The 17775-nt window shown below is 35.9% G+C and overlaps 1 protein-coding gene across 1 annotated transcript in view; it reads right to left on the reverse strand.

The window, feature by feature from the left end:
* ROCK2 (Rho associated coiled-coil containing protein kinase 2) overlaps window positions 1-17775 on the reverse strand; it is a 139416-nt gene that overhangs the window by 7429 nt on the left and 114212 nt on the right. The window contains exons 21-32 of the mRNA XM_044918870.1: window positions 12174-12243; window positions 11121-11224; window positions 10773-10959; window positions 7207-7300; window positions 7014-7108; window positions 6050-6229; window positions 5705-5873; window positions 3484-3554; window positions 2422-2510; window positions 1905-1983; window positions 440-701; window positions 141-354 (exon numbers count right to left, since the gene is read on the reverse strand). Of these exons, the coding sequence (XP_044774805.1) occupies window positions 141-354; window positions 440-701; window positions 1905-1983; window positions 2422-2510; window positions 3484-3554; window positions 5705-5873; window positions 6050-6229; window positions 7014-7108; window positions 7207-7300; window positions 10773-10959; window positions 11121-11224; window positions 12174-12243 (1614 nt within the window). The remainder of the gene's footprint in view (window positions 1-140; window positions 355-439; window positions 702-1904; window positions 1984-2421; window positions 2511-3483; window positions 3555-5704; window positions 5874-6049; window positions 6230-7013; window positions 7109-7206; window positions 7301-10772; window positions 10960-11120; window positions 11225-12173; window positions 12244-17775) is intronic.

Genomic DNA, 17775 nt, shown 5'->3' on the forward strand with positions numbered 1-17775 from the left:
ACAATTTCAAACATTTGGTATTCCATGGTTCACTGACATACCGAGCAAAGGAACACTACAATTAGGAAAGTTTGTAGCCGAACATAAATAGCAAAATATTTTAAAAGATACAAACTTTTAATCACATTTTGATTTATTACCTTGGTTTGTTTGGGGCAAGCTGTCGACTTGGCCGTCTAATAGACTGGTTTTGTTGTATCTTCATCGAGGTTCTAGGAGATGACCGTGCAAAAGGGTCTGGAGCTGGAGGCTTTTTAGGGATCTTTTTCACCAACCGACTAACCCACTTCTGCTGTTCTTCTGTAGAATTTGCTAACAACAAAAGATTCTTTGCCGTCGAAATATCATAGTAAACTATAAAGAAATATTTGAAAAAGATTAATGTCTAAATTCATCTGAACATAAATAATATTGATGAAGCAAGTAATTCACTATTTACCTTTGCAAGGTGCTATAATCTCCTCCTTTTTGTCCATGTGATCTTTATGACATTTAATATGGCAGCGCCGGCACTCTAAAGCAGGAGGAGGTTTAAACATATGCCACAGTGGCTTCATACAAGCCTCACAGTTGGTTGGGAAATGATAGAGGGTAGGAATAAATTCGTGTCCCTTATGGCAAATATAATTTGATTTTTCTCCCACTGGCTCCACTGGAAATTCTTGTTCCTTCTTACTCTCTCCTTCATTGGCATACAGAATCTATAAGCAGCAAAAAGAATAATGAGTGACTTTCAAAAGAAATTAGTTTTTATGTAGTAACAATTCCTACAGTGTAAATAAAATAATATTAGCCTAAATCATTCAATGAGAAGAAAATGCATTTGATGTTCAAACATTAGTAGGTTCTGTCTAATCAAGAGCTTCTACGAGAAAAGTCACTGGGACAGTGACTTGGCTCACATTTCAGAAAAAACCTATCTTGTTCAAACATGCCTACTTATTTTCTCCACGATATCTTACTGTGTTTTAGCAATTTAATCTGCATAGGCCAAAAGGTAAATTTTCACTTGATGGGTGTTAAAACGTTTTCCTGGGAGGGAGTATTCAAAAGAATCCCCCGAAGAGATGTGGTAATAATACAGATTGATACTCTACGATTCTCAAAAACAGACAGGCGCGTGATAACTGCAAACACAGCTTTAACGGAAAGATTTGTATTTGGAGAGCTGAGGAAGAAAAGAGAACAGGATGTATAATACACTCCAAATAAACATCATAAGCATACAGAAAATAAGTGGCCAACTCTCCCACAGTACACCAAGCACAACGGCTTTTATATAGAAGGAACTCAATAACTAATTATTGGTTTGACTAATTTTAAAATGGAAGTAGAGAGGGAAGAATTTGGCTTCACTTTAAATTGGAAGCAAAACGGTTACTGGGTGCAGAATTTAACTTCATAAGCAACTTTTTAAATTTTCTAGACAGCTAAGCATAAAACCAGAAACAGAAGAGAAAAAAACATCCTAACAGGGGTGCCTGACTGGCTCAGTCAGTAAAGTGGGTAACTCTTGATCTTGGGGTTGTGAGTTTGAGCTCCACGTTGGGTGTACAGATTACTTAAAAATAAAAAAACTTAAAAAAAAAAGCAAATAAAATAAAATAAAAATGTCATAACGCACCTTGAAAACAAGGACAGCAAAGGCCAGAAACATGATATAAGCACACTAAACTTTAACAAGTGCAATGGAGAGAGGAATGAAAATGTATCCAAACAGAATAAGCATGAAAGACACAGAAAAAACAAATCACCTTTAAATGGGACTAAAATTGAAAGGTAATCTAAAGAAGGCCCAAGAATAAAGAAATTTGCTATGTCTTGTCATACTAAGAACCTTAGTCTAAAGGTGAAAAAAAAACAAAATAAATTCAACCAACCAAAAACAAAATAAAGCTATTTACCTGAAATATCCTTGGAATTTCTTTAGCATCTGCTCTGTATACATCTGTCTGTGTAACTGGTCGGACATGAAATAATTTGCTATAAAAGATTTTTAATAAAGTAATAAAATATTACCAAAGGATCAAATTACATTAGTTATCTATATTTATGTCAGAAGTTAAAACTGACTTTCGACCCATGTTAGAAGGTCAGAGGATACCTTCTTGGTTCTATTAATTCAATCACTCCTTGAGATTTTGAGTATTTCCAGGAACTCAGAAATTTTCTAATTAGTTTCAGAGAACAACATATTAAAGACCCATGAAATAAAGATGTTTCAGCTAACTCTATATCCCAGACTTTCATCTCTATGAAGCAAATACAAGAAAATTTAACAACAGTATAGTACGAGCTATACTATATGAGCATATCTATTTACATACTATATGAGTAATAAACAGCACTAATTTGACAAAAAAGGTCACATTACTCTCCTTAAAAGAGAAAGTTTATAAATATTCTAATAAAAACACTTACTCTATATCTAAAACCATGTAAGGATTAGATTGTTCTTTATCTTGTTCACTGTCATAGAAAAGAATCTTCTTACTGCTTACAATCACATACTGTTAAAGAGAGGGAGGGAAGGAATTAATGACTAAAGTTAATATATATCTTATTTATTTTCTTTGAAAATAAATTCTACAGCAATAAAAATCTTATAAAATACTTAAGTTAAATAACTAAGAAGTTCTCAATATATCCTTAGAAAAGTCTTCCTTAAAATAACAATAAATTTAGTTTGCATACATTTTAAATAAGCAAATTGGAGAGGAAATAAATACAAATATTTTTTGGATTGACTTAGCTTCAAAATCCAGTAACACAGGTTACCTTATTGCTATGGTTTGAATGTCTGTGTTCCGCCCAAATTTTTATGTAAAACCCTAACACCTAATGAGATGGTGTTAGCGGGAGGGGCCTTTGGAGGTGAATGAATAGGCCATGAGAGGAGAGACCTCCTTAATGGGATTTGTGCCCTTATAAAAGGGGCTCCAGAGATCCCTAGCCCCTTCCCCCATGTGAGGACACAGCAAGAAGTCTGCAAACTGAAAGAGGGCCTTCACCAGAACCCAACCATTTGGCATCCTGATCTTAACTTCCAGGCCCCAGAACTGTGAGAAATAAATTTCTATTGTTCATACACTACCCAGTCTGTTTTGTTACAGCAGCCTGAATACACTAAGACATTTACCAAAAATGAACATCATAATATCAATAAATCATAGTAACAGAGGAAAAGAAATTAATAGGTCTTTCTATCATACCCAGAGTTGTTTTCCCACTGAAACAGCAAAACACCAAGGCCAACAGACTTATGTTTTCCTAACACCAAAACCTGTTTTATTAATTATGATGATGAAAGGTTTTTTTTTCCCTTCACAAAGATACATTTTATCACATCATTCCAAGTCAGGAAGTGCAAAGTTTTATGTGTCTAAAAGTTCTAGTTATATGTATCTTACAATTACAAATGTAAAACGGCTAGAGCTAAACCAAAAGCAAAATAAAAGAACCATATTCAAAAGCATCAATTACCTTTTTAACCCATCCAAACTTCTTAGTGTTGTTTCGTACAGGCAATGAAAGCCATCCTTCTAGTCTTGATTCTATAAATAAGCAGAAGATATGAGGATAAATTTACCAATTCTCCTAAGAAAATGAGGAATTCAGTAAAATTTTAATATAAAAATCACAGAACAAATCAAATATGCCCTTCAGAATTTATCATTACACATTATCTAGGCTATAACAATTAAGCAGGATCAGTATAAGCAAGTTATGGAATGCCAAACAAAATCCAGGTTACAGTACATTGACAATACATATTCTATAGCTTATAAAGTCAAATGCTCCCTGCTGATTAAATTCATGCATCTGCAAAATTCAGCAGAAAAGTACAAGAAAGAGAAGCAGTTCTCTATTCTCACTAGTGCACCTGCATTAGAATTCTTTATTTTTCCTTTGGAGGCCTATTTATTGATACAGTGCATATGTATCTTCTTCAAAGAGAACACATTTTAAGTGAGTAATTACATGTTCAGAGAAAATGGATTTTTTAAATGGCTAAAATAAAATGAAATAAAATTGTGTATATTACATATCAAATTTGGTTAATGAATAGCAATATAACTAAAATATTTCTAAATTCCAAAATAGCAAAATCAGTAAAATTCTAGTTCAACAAAAGAAACTACCTGAATCCTCAGAATTTGTTCCAATGGCATCTGATCAGTACCATTTAATGAAATAGTTAGGTGCAACAAGTATTTCTGGAGGTTATTCTTAATAGTCACTTATTGAACTGTGCTAGATGCTTAACATCAATTTTCTTTAATCCTTACAACCCCACGGAAAGGCCACACAGAGATGCACCTCTGACTCCAGAACCCATACCCTCGCATATCAACAACCTTCTAGACTCTATGAACAGAAATGCTGTCATTAAAAACAGCCTATATAACATAACTGTGTCAACATGGCCCTATACTAAATCAGATGATCTCTAACAACAAGTACACTGAATTTTATTGCTAAAATCTAAAACTTCAATACAATCGCTTGTGACTTATGTTATATATGGTTATATAGCTGGGCAATGTGACAACAATGTAAATAACTATAGCTATTTCACTTTGCATTCAATTAGGTAAGAGACTAAATTTTACCTTATGTTCAACTGCTTATACACTAATTTCCTATGGCATTTACATTAAACATGGTTTGTACTTACACGAACTTTGTGTTAAACAGAGATTTTACATGTTTTCCATCTAGTTTCTTCATTTAAACTCTTAAGTCCTTTCAGGGCAAATACTGGGCCAAATTGTCTTAAACTCTCTTTTATGGCCTAACACAACACTGACTAGCTAAACACTCAATGAAAACCTACCTACATCTTCCCAAACAGTCTAGGTGGGTTTTTTTGTACTGTCACTCTTAATATGAAACTTCAGAAAGAATTTCTCGTTGGCTGAAAATGGATGACACAGGCAGTAAAACCATATGCTCTTAAATGATATAAATTTGACAAAATAAGTCTTCAAATGTAATAGCCACGCCATATGACAATACCTTTAAAAATACTTTGTTCATGCAGCATTTTCTTTTTAATGGAGACCAGCACAATTTCTTAGAGTTAGTGAATATTAGTTAATGTTATAAAAATTTTGTAAAAGGACTGAAACTAAGGGTAGTGGGGAAAACCCCAAAAGTGAAAGATTTTCAGGATATCACCTGTACCATTAGGTTCCGATGAAATAGGTAAGTAAGGCAAAGATTCTTCTTCTGAGTCAGAATCAGAGTCAAGAAGCATATGAGAACTGGAAGGCTTAGTGGCAATATTGAGAGAAGTAGAGGAACGTTGGTAGGTGAATGACATGGATTCCATAGTGCGTGATTGAGTGATATGAACTAAACACCCAACATAAAAGGAAGTAAGAATGCAGAAAGAAGTTAAGAGAAAATAAAACGAAAATTTGAAAAAAGAGCTACCTATAATATATAAAGAGCTAATTTAAGGAACTAAATATGTGGAATTTTCTTTTGCATTTTTTTCACAAGAATTTTTGTCAAAAATCAATAAATAAAGTTTAAACAGTTGTTTGAATCCCCACTCCAAGGAATATGTTTTTTCTTAAAGAAATGACAAACATTTTTCTCAGGAGCAGTCAATCCCAGGGCTTAACACAATCAACTGCTTTATATTTAAGACAATATTTCAATAAAAATAACATAAAAGCTGAAAATAAATCTGTACCGGGAAATCCATCATCTGCCTCAGCATCCCCTGGTCCACTGCCTATACTGGAACTATCCAGACCGATATGCAACGCCTGGAGCTGTGACCGCAGCTGCTCAATGTCACTATCTTTACTGTCCAGTGTCATCTGCAGTTCAATTCGAATCTGGCTCTCTTCAGCTATTTGCTACAAGAGAATACATTAAATTAATTGGATGCCATACACCTCATAATTTTGCTTAATTCAGTAACAATTATGAAGTAATAGAAATGTTCTATAACCAATAAAATATATATAGACATAAAAATACTTCTACTTCTTAAAAAGAAGTCTTCAATCTAGAGTTCAAAAAGTATTCTTACAGCCTGCATTTCATTCAGTTCTTTCTGATACTTGATCATCTGCTGGGTCAATTTTTCACGTTCAGATTTAAGCTCCATATGTAGCTTTCTATTCTCTTTCTCTTTTCTCCGCACATCAGTGTCACTACCACGCTTGACAGGTTCTTTTCGATTCATTATCTCAGCCAACTTATTCACAGCCTTAAAAACATAAAAATATAAAGTATGTAATCAAATAAAATAAATCATATTGATGGTTCCTGATATTTCACCAATAGCAAGTTATATGACCACTAATAATCTCCTTCCCTATACACACAGGGTAACAGAGAAACACGGTCCATATTAAATAATACACTCCTTCATTATTCATTATCCTTCTCCAACCTAGATTAGTTTTTCACTCTCATGTTTTCTGAGAAATGTAATTTAAAATGTTTATAGGGTTGGATCTGATGTCACTTTCTACCACTCTGAGTTTTTAGTTTCAAGAGAGACTTTTACTGGGCAGATCCACTTTTATCCTGGAGGAAGAAAATTTTGCATTGGCGGCATCACATTAGTAAAATACAGTATGTCCAACCAGAGAACTGAGCATCTGGGACCCACAAAGATTCATGCTGTAAATGCACAACCATAGAGTTGGCAGAAAGATGGTTCAAGAGCCAAAGGTGCCTTTTCAGACTAACCCTTTCTCAGGCTGTCAGCAAATGTTCACTCTCTATAATTTCTTAAAAGCAAAAAAATTTACCAGATGACAATAAAAATTTAGGAGGGAATGTGATTTCAATATGGAAAAATTAAAGAAACTTAAAGTAAACATTGAACTGGACAATGTTAGCCAAATCTAGCGGCTCGCAACTGGGCAAAAACCAGGGAATTGTGATGGTTCACAAACACCAATATACTCAATGACCGCTACAGTCAATCTGCAGAGGGAGACTAAAAAATTTTCAAAATCCTCTTTATAGTTTATCACACTCACTTGAGTTTTAAGTGTTCTCTCTGTGAGCAGCTGCTTCTCAAACTGTGCTTTAATAGCGGCTGCGCTGATCTCCTCATCTTTCAGCCGTGACAGCTCTGAAACACAGGGAAATGTCAAGATTATATTAATAACTACAGCAGTGACAAAACATCAGCCATATTTAAAATAAACTTTATTCTTTGTTAATACATACGTTCTTGGGCATCTTTCCATTTGTTATTTAATTCTTCTTTCTCATTTGCAAGATTGGCAACATCACTAGTTAGTGTCCTATTCGTTTCTTCAAGCTAAAATATGAAGTGGAAAAAAAAATCATATCCCAATTTACAAAATCTAAGTTATAAAGCAATTATTCAAAATAAAAATAGACTAGAATGCCGCTAAACTCTTATTTTTCTAAGTACATCTATCTCTACACTTTGTGGCTTTGTGGAACCTTATGGAACTTCACCCTTGATGAAAGTTGCACTAACCATCACAGACTTCATGTGCAACCCAGGAAGCCAAAACCTGCCCCTTCTCTCAAAAATCCTTAGCAGCATTTTTAATGAGAAAAACATTTAATAAACTAAAAACAAACATTGTAACAAAGCTCTGCATTTCATCATGTAGAATAAACAAATTTTAAAATGGTAGTATTTCTTTCAGAACATTTTAAAGATTTTTTTTTTTTTAATTTATTTATTTGAGAGAGAGAATGACAGAGAGAGAGCAGGAGAGGGGGGAGGGTCAGAGGGAGAAACAGACTCCCTGCCGAGCAGGGAGCCCGATGCGGGACTCGATCCTGGGACTCCAGGATCATGACCTGAGCCGAAGGCAGTCACTTAACCAACTGAGCCACCCAGGCGCCCGTCTTTCAGAACATTTTAAAACAAAATTTTACTAAAGAAGCTGACATCCTTGTTTATTATTCTCTCCAAATCCTACTCCTACTCTTCCTTCCCATCCGAAAAAAATTGTATTGTGAATTACGTGTTCATCCTCCCCACCCATGACTATATACTTTTGTTACAAACACATAAAACAGTAAATAGTGTGGTTTTATGTGATTTTAAATTGTCCATAAACAGCATCACACTGTATCTTTCTGTAATTGCTTTCACTGGACATTATATTAAGAATTAAACTGGGGGTGCCTGGGTGGCTCAGTCGTTAAGCGTCTGCCTTCGGCTCAGGTCATGATCCCAGGGTCCTGGGATCGAGCCCCGCATCGGGCTCCCTGCTCCGCGGGAAGCCTGCTTCTCCCTCTCCCACTCCCCCTGCTTGTGTTCCCTCTCTCGCTGTGTCTCTCTCTGTCAAATAAATAAATAAAATCTTTAAAAAAAAAAAAAAAAAAGAAACTGTTGGCATATAAAGATCTTTTTTTTTTAAGATTTTATTTATTGGACAGAGAGACACAGCTAGAGAGGGAACACAAACAGGCGGAGGGACAGAGGAAGAAGCAGGCTTCCTGTGGGGCAGGGAGACCGATGCAGGGCTCGATCCCAGGACCCTCGAATCATGACCTGAGCTGAAGGCAGACGTTTAACGGCTGAGCCACCCAGGCGCCCCTTGGCATATAAAGATCTTAATTAATTTATTTTAACTGATACAGTAGTTCCATCTTCTACCTCATTTCATTTATCCATTCATTCGTCTATTGATAAGACATTTGAATTTTGGGGGTGTCTGGATGGCGCAGTCAGTTAAGAGTCTGCCTTCAGCTTAGGTCATGATCTTGGGGTCCTGGGATCAAGCCCCACGTCAGGCCCCTGCTCAGCCAGGAGTCTGCTTCTCCCTCTCCCTCTGCCCCTCCCCCTCCTTGGGCTCTCTCACTCTCTCCTTCTCTCTCTCACATAAATAAATAAAATCTTTAAAAAAAATAAAATAAAAAATAAATAAATAAATAAATAAATAAAATAAAATAAAATAAAATAAAATAATAAACTTCCACATATTTTAGGGCCCTCTCGGGTCCCCTCCCTCTTTGGGAGCTTTGTTTTTTTTGGGGAGCTTTGTTTTTTTTTTTTTTTTTTACTTTAAACAAGTAAAGCGAGAGAGGGAACACAAGCAGGGGGAGTGGGAGAGGAAGAAGCAGGCTTCCCACGGAGCAGGGAGCCCGAGTGGGACTCGATCCCAGGACCCTGAGATCATGACCTGAGCCAAAGGCAAATGCTTAATGATTGAGCCACCCAGGCGCCCTCTTTGGAAGCTTTGTATTATCACTTTACTATCGTTCAATAAACTTTGCTTTGGGGCATCTGCGTGGCTCAGACTGTTTAAGTGTGTGCCTTTGGCTCAGGTCATGATCCCAGGGTCCTGGAATCGAGCCCCACACTGGGCTCCCTGCTCAGTGGGGAGCCTGCTTCTCCCTCTCCCTCTGCCGCTCCCCCTGATTGCACTCTATTTCAATTTATTTAATTCTTCTTTCTCATTTCTTCAACCTAAATAAATAAATAAAATCTATTAAAAAAAAGACATTTGCATTTTTGCTATTACAAATATTTATGCTGCTATGAAATAAATAATAAAATAAAATCGATTAAAATATTTGAATTTTTGCTATTACAAATATTTATGCTGCTATGAAAACTGTGCCTTAATTTCTTCAGCGTATTTATCTTAATATAGACTTTCTCTGGATTATGTGAATATTTAAACTTTCACATTTTGAATATTTAAAATACTTAAAATAATAAATATTTAAAATTGCCATTACCACTTACTATACTATGCCATCTACATTTACACTCTCCATAGTTGTAAACGAGAATGTCATTTCCCACGTCTTTCAAACACCTGAAATTAGTCAGATACTGAATTATGCCACTGTAGTGAGTATGAAATGGTATTTCAAAGTTATTTTATCTAGCCTTTCCTGAAAAGTAGTATGTTAAGCATCTGCTTATGTATTTAGGGTTTTCTCTTTTGGCCTATTTTTCTTCTGGATTGTTTAACTTTTTCTTAGTGAGTTCGAAGGAGTACCACATGTGTTCCTGATACTGGTCCCTTGATGAACGAATACATTCCAATATCTTCTCCCTCTAATTTGTTTGTTCTCTTCTGCTACAGTAAGTTTTGGATTTCGTTCTAATTGTTTAAAATTTTTCTTTTTCACATTTAGGTCTTTAAGATAGCTAGAATTTATTTTTGTTATGTTGTAAAAGGTAAGGATCTAACTTTATTCCTTTCCCTATAAAAATAGAGTCATCCCAGACCATTTATTACATCTGAATCCTTTTCCACCGATGTGTCTATTACCACTACAACCATATACCACATTCCTATACGTGCATGAACCTGGTTCTGGCCTCCCTACTCATTTCCACTGAACAGGATTAAATATCCTTGTTCCAATACCACACTTTCTAACCACTGTAGCAATTTAATGACAAATTCAACTACTTGATATTTTACTTCTCTTTGAAATTTTCATGACAATTTTTTTCAACCTGCCATAGGAGTACCTTCATGGTAGTTTCAAGATTCTTTTCAACTAAACTTTGTTTGACAAGGAAAAAAAAAAAGCTTATACTGTTTCTGCATCTGGTATTTCCCTTTCACTTTAGTTCTTTCACTCTGAATTTACCAAAAGGTAGCGCGCCATTGGAAGTAGTTCTTTTTTGAGCCTCTGTCTGCCAAACACTGGATCCAAAATCCTATAGCCAGCATATAAGATTTTTCATTTCCAACTGCAGTACTTCCCTAGTGCTTTTAAGGAAGAGTGATGATACAGTAAAATTTAATTAAAATCAAAAAAGAACTGAAAATTTTACTTACAGATGCAATTGTAGCATCTTTTTCAGTGAGCTCCTGTTTGTGTCTAGCCATCATCTCTTTGATCTCAAGCTCCTTCATGATTTTCTCTTTCTCCAAATCAGAATATTGCTCTTCAGCAATTGAACGAGCCAGCTGCTCTGAATCTGCTTTGGTCAAGGTGATCTCCAGTTGAGCAGCCAAGGAGTCCCTACATTTTAATGACACATTATTTTAATGTCCAATTTTCACTAGGAAGTCCAAGTTTTTGCGTAATGCACTTCATCAACAAATTCTTACTTGGAGTATAGTAGGCACCGTTCTAGAAGAGCACATGACTATGAACAAAAGAGACAAGGATCTTATTTTTACCTTTCTTCCTGTAAGTCCTGTTTCTTCTGTTGTAACTCTTTACAAAGTTTGGTCTTTTCTTCACATTCTTCTTTAAGTTCCCTCACCTGTGTTTTATAGAGGGTCTAAATAGCAAAACAGAACAGAAACATGTCATTGCCACCACCACCATCACCACCATCATCATCGATTTTATTTCTACAAAGTCTATCCAGACAAAAAGTCAAGTTGGACACATACAAGTATGTTCCTGAACACTGAGTAATACTGGGCCCTTGAGCAAATTAACAGTGAATGAGCTTTTCTGGTAAATCAACCAATTAACTAATAAAAGTTCCACTCGTAATTTAGAAGCTAGATTTTCAACTGGAGATCAGACTGAGGTTTCTCATTAAACGACACAGACTGGCAGAATAAATAAAGAGGCAAAGAAAAATATTACTAATTTGTTTATTTTTTTAAAGTTTTTAAAAATTTATTTATTTGACAGAGAGATAGCAAGAGCAGGAACACAATTAGGGAGAGTGGGAGAGGGAGAAGCAGGCTTCCTGCCAAGCAGGGAGCCCGATGGCGGGGCTCGATCCCAGGACCCTGGGATCATGACCTGAGCCGGAAGCAGACACTTAACGACTGAGCCACCCAGGTGCCCCAAAATATTACTAATTTAGACAAGAAAATTTTGTTGGCTTAAATGAAACACAGGTGACATTACTATGTCATATTTTAAAACCGATCTAAAAAAGTACAAACATTAAAATGACAATTTTATTTCTTTCACTATGAAAATTCTACCTCAAAAAGCCATCCTTTTTTTAATCAACTTCATAGGGTATTGTGCTTAGAACTACCATTCTAGCAATGATAATAGATCTCTGTTAAGCTATCAACAGTCATTTGCCCAGCTGTTCTTTTTATATGGGTTGTGTGGTACAAACATCCTATCCAAATCCCTGTCTGGTATTCACTATAAGAATCTATTCTAAAGACAAGAATCATTCTCCTAGTTCTGCAGCAAAAAAAATTTTTAAATTCTACAAATACGGTAATTTTCAAATTAATGTATCTGGAACTTACTGAGAAATACTGCTCCGCTTCAAGCTGATCCTGAAGTTCTTTCATTTGCCCATCTGCATCTTGACGTTCTCTGTGCGGACATTAAAGCAAAGGTTCAAATAAGCTACACATATAATAAACTAGCAACTCTTGAAATGTGGCCTAGGGAACCACTGGGCATCCCCCGACCCTTAAAAAAAACCCAAGAGGTCAAATTATTTTCCTAATACTAATCATCACTGCATTGTTTTAATTCTCATCCTCTCACGAGTGTGTATGGACTTTTCTTGAAGTTATACAACATAATGATTCATCATTTCAACAGCTAATGAATGTGTGTTTGTATGCTCTGGTGTTTTAAAATTTTCCGTTTTAATTTCTAACACAAAAAAATATCATTAGACATAACTCACATAAATAAAAAATTTTTAAGATAATTTTTAAGAGTATAAAGGGGTCCTGAAATCAAGTAGTGATTAAAGCAGTAATACTAAATTACATATTCTCAAACATTCACTGTGATCAGCCATTTCTGCCAACCAAGTAGGAGAATTAAAAGAGCATCTGAAAATTGGTTATCTTAGGATGACTAAAAAAATGACAGGGAGGGGAGGAAAGGAGTGCTCATTTTTATGTTTAAATGTGGATGTTAAATGTGCATGGATCTGCACATATTAAAAAAATTCACTGAGTGCTACATATTTGTGTATTTTTTTCTGTATGTATATTAATCTTCAATAAAGAAATATAGGTAAATAAAAAATAAGTAAAAAAAAAAAAAAGCAAGCCTAACAACCCATTTAAGAGGTTGGGTTGAAATAAGTTAAACTTTTGGGTTATTAAAAAAAAAAAAACATAAAAATTACAATTATTCCAACTCAAAGCTAAGGGGGAAAAATCATGTTGGAGAACAACACAACATATATGATACAATTAAAAAACAAAAAAAAAAAACCAAAATCTACAAAAAACTCAACCCTATATACACTTATACAGATGTATATAGGAGAGACAAAGAAGAAGATATGGAAGGATAACTAACAAACTGCTACTGTTCTCTCTGGAAAGATGAACTATGTCTGTATTCATAAAGGGGAAATGGGGGCACCTAGGTGGCTCAGTCGGTTAGGCATCCAACTCTTGATTTCTGCTGAGGTCATGATCTCAGGGTTGTGGGACTGAGCCCAGTGTCAGGCTCCATGCTCAGCGGGGAGATTCTTGAGATTCTATCTCTCCCTCTCCCTCCCCACCCCAACACGTGATCTCTTTCTCTCTAAAATAAATAAATAAGGGATGCCTGGGTAGCTCAGTCGGGTTAAGCATCTGCCTTTGGTTCAGGTCATGATCTCAGGGACCTGGGCTAGAGCCCTGGGTCGGGCTCCCTGTCAGCGGGGAGCCTGCTTCCCTCTCTTTCTGCCACTGCCCTGCTTGTGTTCTCTCACCCTCTCTCTCTCAAATAAATAAGATCTTTAAATAAATAAATAAACAAATAAATCTTTAAAAAAATAAAAATAAAAAATAAAGAGAAGCATACACTTTTTCTTTTTAATTATAGTTCTGAGAATTTTATAGGGAGAAAACATTTGAATGCCACTTGGATATTTAAAAATATATACAGGAAGAAAGACTCAGATCAAATGATTTAATCATACTATTTTCAATCTGTGTATTACTTAAGGCTTTTATTCTTATTCTTATTTAATAAAATTTGGTCACTTTGTTTACTTATTGGTTCTTAAAACCTCGATATAAAGGAAGTTATCATTCAATATCACTTGTCTGTGCTGTATCTGTATTTTATTATTAAGGTATATACTATTAAAAATGATGATTCTTATTTTTCTGAATCAAAAATGTGGAAGATGCTAATAATAATATATAAAAGGTCAATTTTTAAGATGATCTCATCATTACCAGCTAAGCCCACTTGCAGCAAACCTCAGTATACTTTTAATATCGTGATCTTGACAAGCTGCTATCATTCGTTTATATGTAACTTTAAAAACCCAATATTTATCAGGTATTTAAGAAAAGTATTTTTCAAAAAAAAAACAAACAAAAACCCACATAATATGCACATGGTTGCAATTAAATACTACAGAATGCCACAGAAAAAATTACAAAGAAAGGTAGCAGTCTCCTTATCCACACCCTAGACACCCTAATCCTACTCCCCTAGAGGAATTTACTTTGTTTCACTTCTGTGTTCTGTTCTTTTGACAATTACCTCCACATCTCAGCTTATTTAAATCTGGACACAAATTGAAAATACTATTTACCAATCCTCCACTGCCAAAATAGGAAGTGAGCTCTTACCATCCCTAACCTCTCCCCAACCCCTATAATACAGTTGTATCACTGGCCTCAGCCACATAACCACGCCTCACTTCCTACTGCATCAACCACAAACCACAACCCCCCACCCCAGTTTGTGATGAGAACTGCAACACTCCCATCCTTTATCTTGTTTTTGAAATTTCATGAGAACATGTCTAAATGTGGGTCTCTTCTCATTTATTTCCTTCTGAGTCCTTTCAATATAAAGACTTCTCTTTCAGCTATAAGAAACTTTTTTTTTTTAAGATTGTATTTATTTGAGAGAGAAAGAGTGCAAGAGAGAGAGCGAGAACATAAGCAGGGGGAGGTCAAAGGGAGGAGAAGCAGACCCCCCAATGAGCAGGAAGCCTGACCTAGGGCTCAATCCCAGGACCCCAAGATCATGACCAAGCTGAAGGCAGACACTTAACCGACTGAGCCACCCAGATGCCCCTATTATTTAATAACTTCCTCCACTTAGTTTCTCTAGACTTTTTTGGTGCTGCAACTCCTGGGACAGTCTCTGTGTCTTATCTGTTTCTCTAATATCTTCCATGTCATTCCCTCTTGTTCTATGTCTGACGAAATTTCTTTGAATTTTTCTTTGAACCATCCTAATAAATGTATATGAGTCATTTTTAACCTTTGACAGCTCTTCCTATTCTGGCTGCCCTTTTTGCATTATGCCAGGTTCTTGTTTAATGGAAGCAGTATCTCCTACAAGTTTTTGATCAATTTTAATGATTACCAACAGGCTTTTTTTTTGGTTTGTGCTTCTTTTTGTTAATTTCTCTTCTTTCCTTGATATATTTTTCATCTGGGGATATGTTCCCTTTTTCTTTATCATAGTCTTTCTCTTTCACACTGCACACTATCCTCAAATGCCTAGTGATACTTGGTTATTCACTTACAAAGGAGATGATAGAAATTTTAATCTCTATGCATGTGGAAGAGGTTTTCTACCTGGCAAACTTCAGTTTGAGATGAGAGGTTTAAAAAGCCACATAAGCAGGGGGACCCCTAAAAGGCAAAATGAGAACTCACTCCATACTAGCACCTCTAATTATCTGCAAAGGGTATGCCCAATTTCTTTCTTTCTTTCTTTTCTTTCTTTCTTTCTAAGATTTTATTTATTTATTTGAGAGAGAGAGACAGTGAGAGAAGGAACACAAGCAGGGGAGTGGGAGAGGGAGAAGCAGGCTTCCTGCAGAACAGGGAGCCTGATGCGGGGCTCGATCCCAGGACCCCAGGATCAGGACCTGAGCCAAAGGCAGACGCTTAACGACTGAGCCCCCCAGGCGCCCCTGAAACATTTTCTTCTTCACTAATACTTCACTTCATACATACTCCTGGCTGCTGCTTCCTCTGCCCTGTACATCATTAGTGAGGTTTCCACTTGCCACTACCTCATTTACTAAGGAAACTTCTTGTCTTCCAATCCCTCGTAATTCTTGATATGGATTTATGCATTTAAAAAATTCCTTTACTAAAGTTTTATTGGAATCTTGGAAGGAAGACAAGATATGCATGTTGACCATTTTCAAATGCAAGCCTACATATAGCACTTCATATGTAAATTCCCATTGCACGTATGTATCATTTTATCCTGGTATTCCAATTACTTACATACCCATCTTACCTCTCCCTAAGGAGTAACTTCTGATAAAATGCTACTAAGATTCTTAAAGGTACGAAATGTACCTGATTCATCTTTGAATCTCCCACAGTGACTATGAGTGCCTTACACATTATAGGTAAGCATTCATTCATGCAACATTTGAGAATGTACTAAGTGCAAGACATTAATTAGCGGTTGGAGAGAACAAAACAGAAAAAGAGATGGTTGCCATTCAGTGAACTTATAATGTACTAGGTGGTTAAGACAACAAATGTGAGTTCTTTGGGGGAAAGGGGATTGGGAACTGAAGGATTAAGAAACAACAGATCCATGTGTACTTACAAAGAAAACGAGGGGCATATATAGTAAGTACTATAAATTTGATATAAGCAAAATGTAATTAGATCAAGAGAGGAAACACAATCTAGATGTTTAATCAGCTCTTACATTCATATAACCACTAACCACTCTGGTTAGAACAGATACTATGGAGAATATCTATTTAGTCAAGTTGTTTTAAGGGTCCACAGCTTGCACTCTTGACCAAAACTGGGCCAATGAATTCCATCCCAGAACTTAGGGTACTTTCTGAAATTGGGGTCCAGAAAAGTCAAATCAGAGTCTCTCCAAATAAATGAAGCTATAAGATATATCTCTAGAGCTTGTCCTTCTTTAAAGACCAAGTTTTCTGTTAAATGGAAAAAAAACAGGTCTAAAATGAGAGAAGAATAAAGCTAATATATAGGGGAAAAAAAAAAGATGAAGATACCTAAATATTGCTCAAGTTTCTAGTTCTAATTTTCAAAAGTTGAAATCTCATCAAGTTTAAGAGTCTAGGTTTACCCAGGCAACAGATCAGCAAAAAGAACAAAATCTTTTAAATCATCCTTTCCTAGATAGTGTCAATATAAGAATGCTTGCTCATCCTTTCCTAAATAGTGTCAATCTTATTGACCTGTCACAGGTCTGTAAAAAGCAAGCAATTAACAATGATGATAAGAAGAGAGGAATAGTCGCAGTAGTATAGTAGTTTTGGGGTTGTTTTTCTTTTTAGATTTTATTTATTTGTCAGAATGAGAAAGAGAGAGAGAGAGTGTGCATAAGCAGGGGGTGTGGCAGGCAGAGGAAGAAGCAGGCTCCCTGCTGTGCAGGGAGCCCGATGTGGAACTTGATCCTAGGACCCTGGGATCATGACCTGAGCTGAAGGTAGATGCTTAACTGAGTCACTGAGGCATCCCTGCAGTATAGTAGTATTAACAATAACAGTTGTACTAGTAAAGGCCCCTACTGTTTATTGTGTGCTAGATGCTATAAATATATCATTGTTATCCTTACAGAATGCCTAACAAGGAAGCTCTTACTGCCTCTTTTTGTAGGTTTTATGATAAAAGGCTCAAAAAGGGGGCACCTGGATGACTCAGTCAGTTAAGTGTCCTACTCTTGATTTCAGTTCAGGTTATGAACTCAGGGTCCTGGGATTGAGCCCCACATTGGGCTCTGCGCTTAGTGGGGAGTCTGCTTGAGGATTCTCTGCCCCCACCCTGCTCGTGCTCTCTCACTCTCTCTCTAAAATAAATAAATAAATCTTAAAAAAAAAAAAAAGGCTCAGAGAGGTTAAATATTTTGCCTGATGTTGGTCAGCTAGTAAGTAATGGGACTGGAATTCATACCTCAATCTGTATCTAAAAC

This window comes from Neomonachus schauinslandi, chromosome 10 (assembly GCF_002201575.2).
Source record: "Neomonachus schauinslandi chromosome 10, ASM220157v2, whole genome shotgun sequence".
In the NCBI taxonomy this organism is placed as follows: Eukaryota; Metazoa; Chordata; class Mammalia; order Carnivora; family Phocidae; genus Neomonachus; species Neomonachus schauinslandi.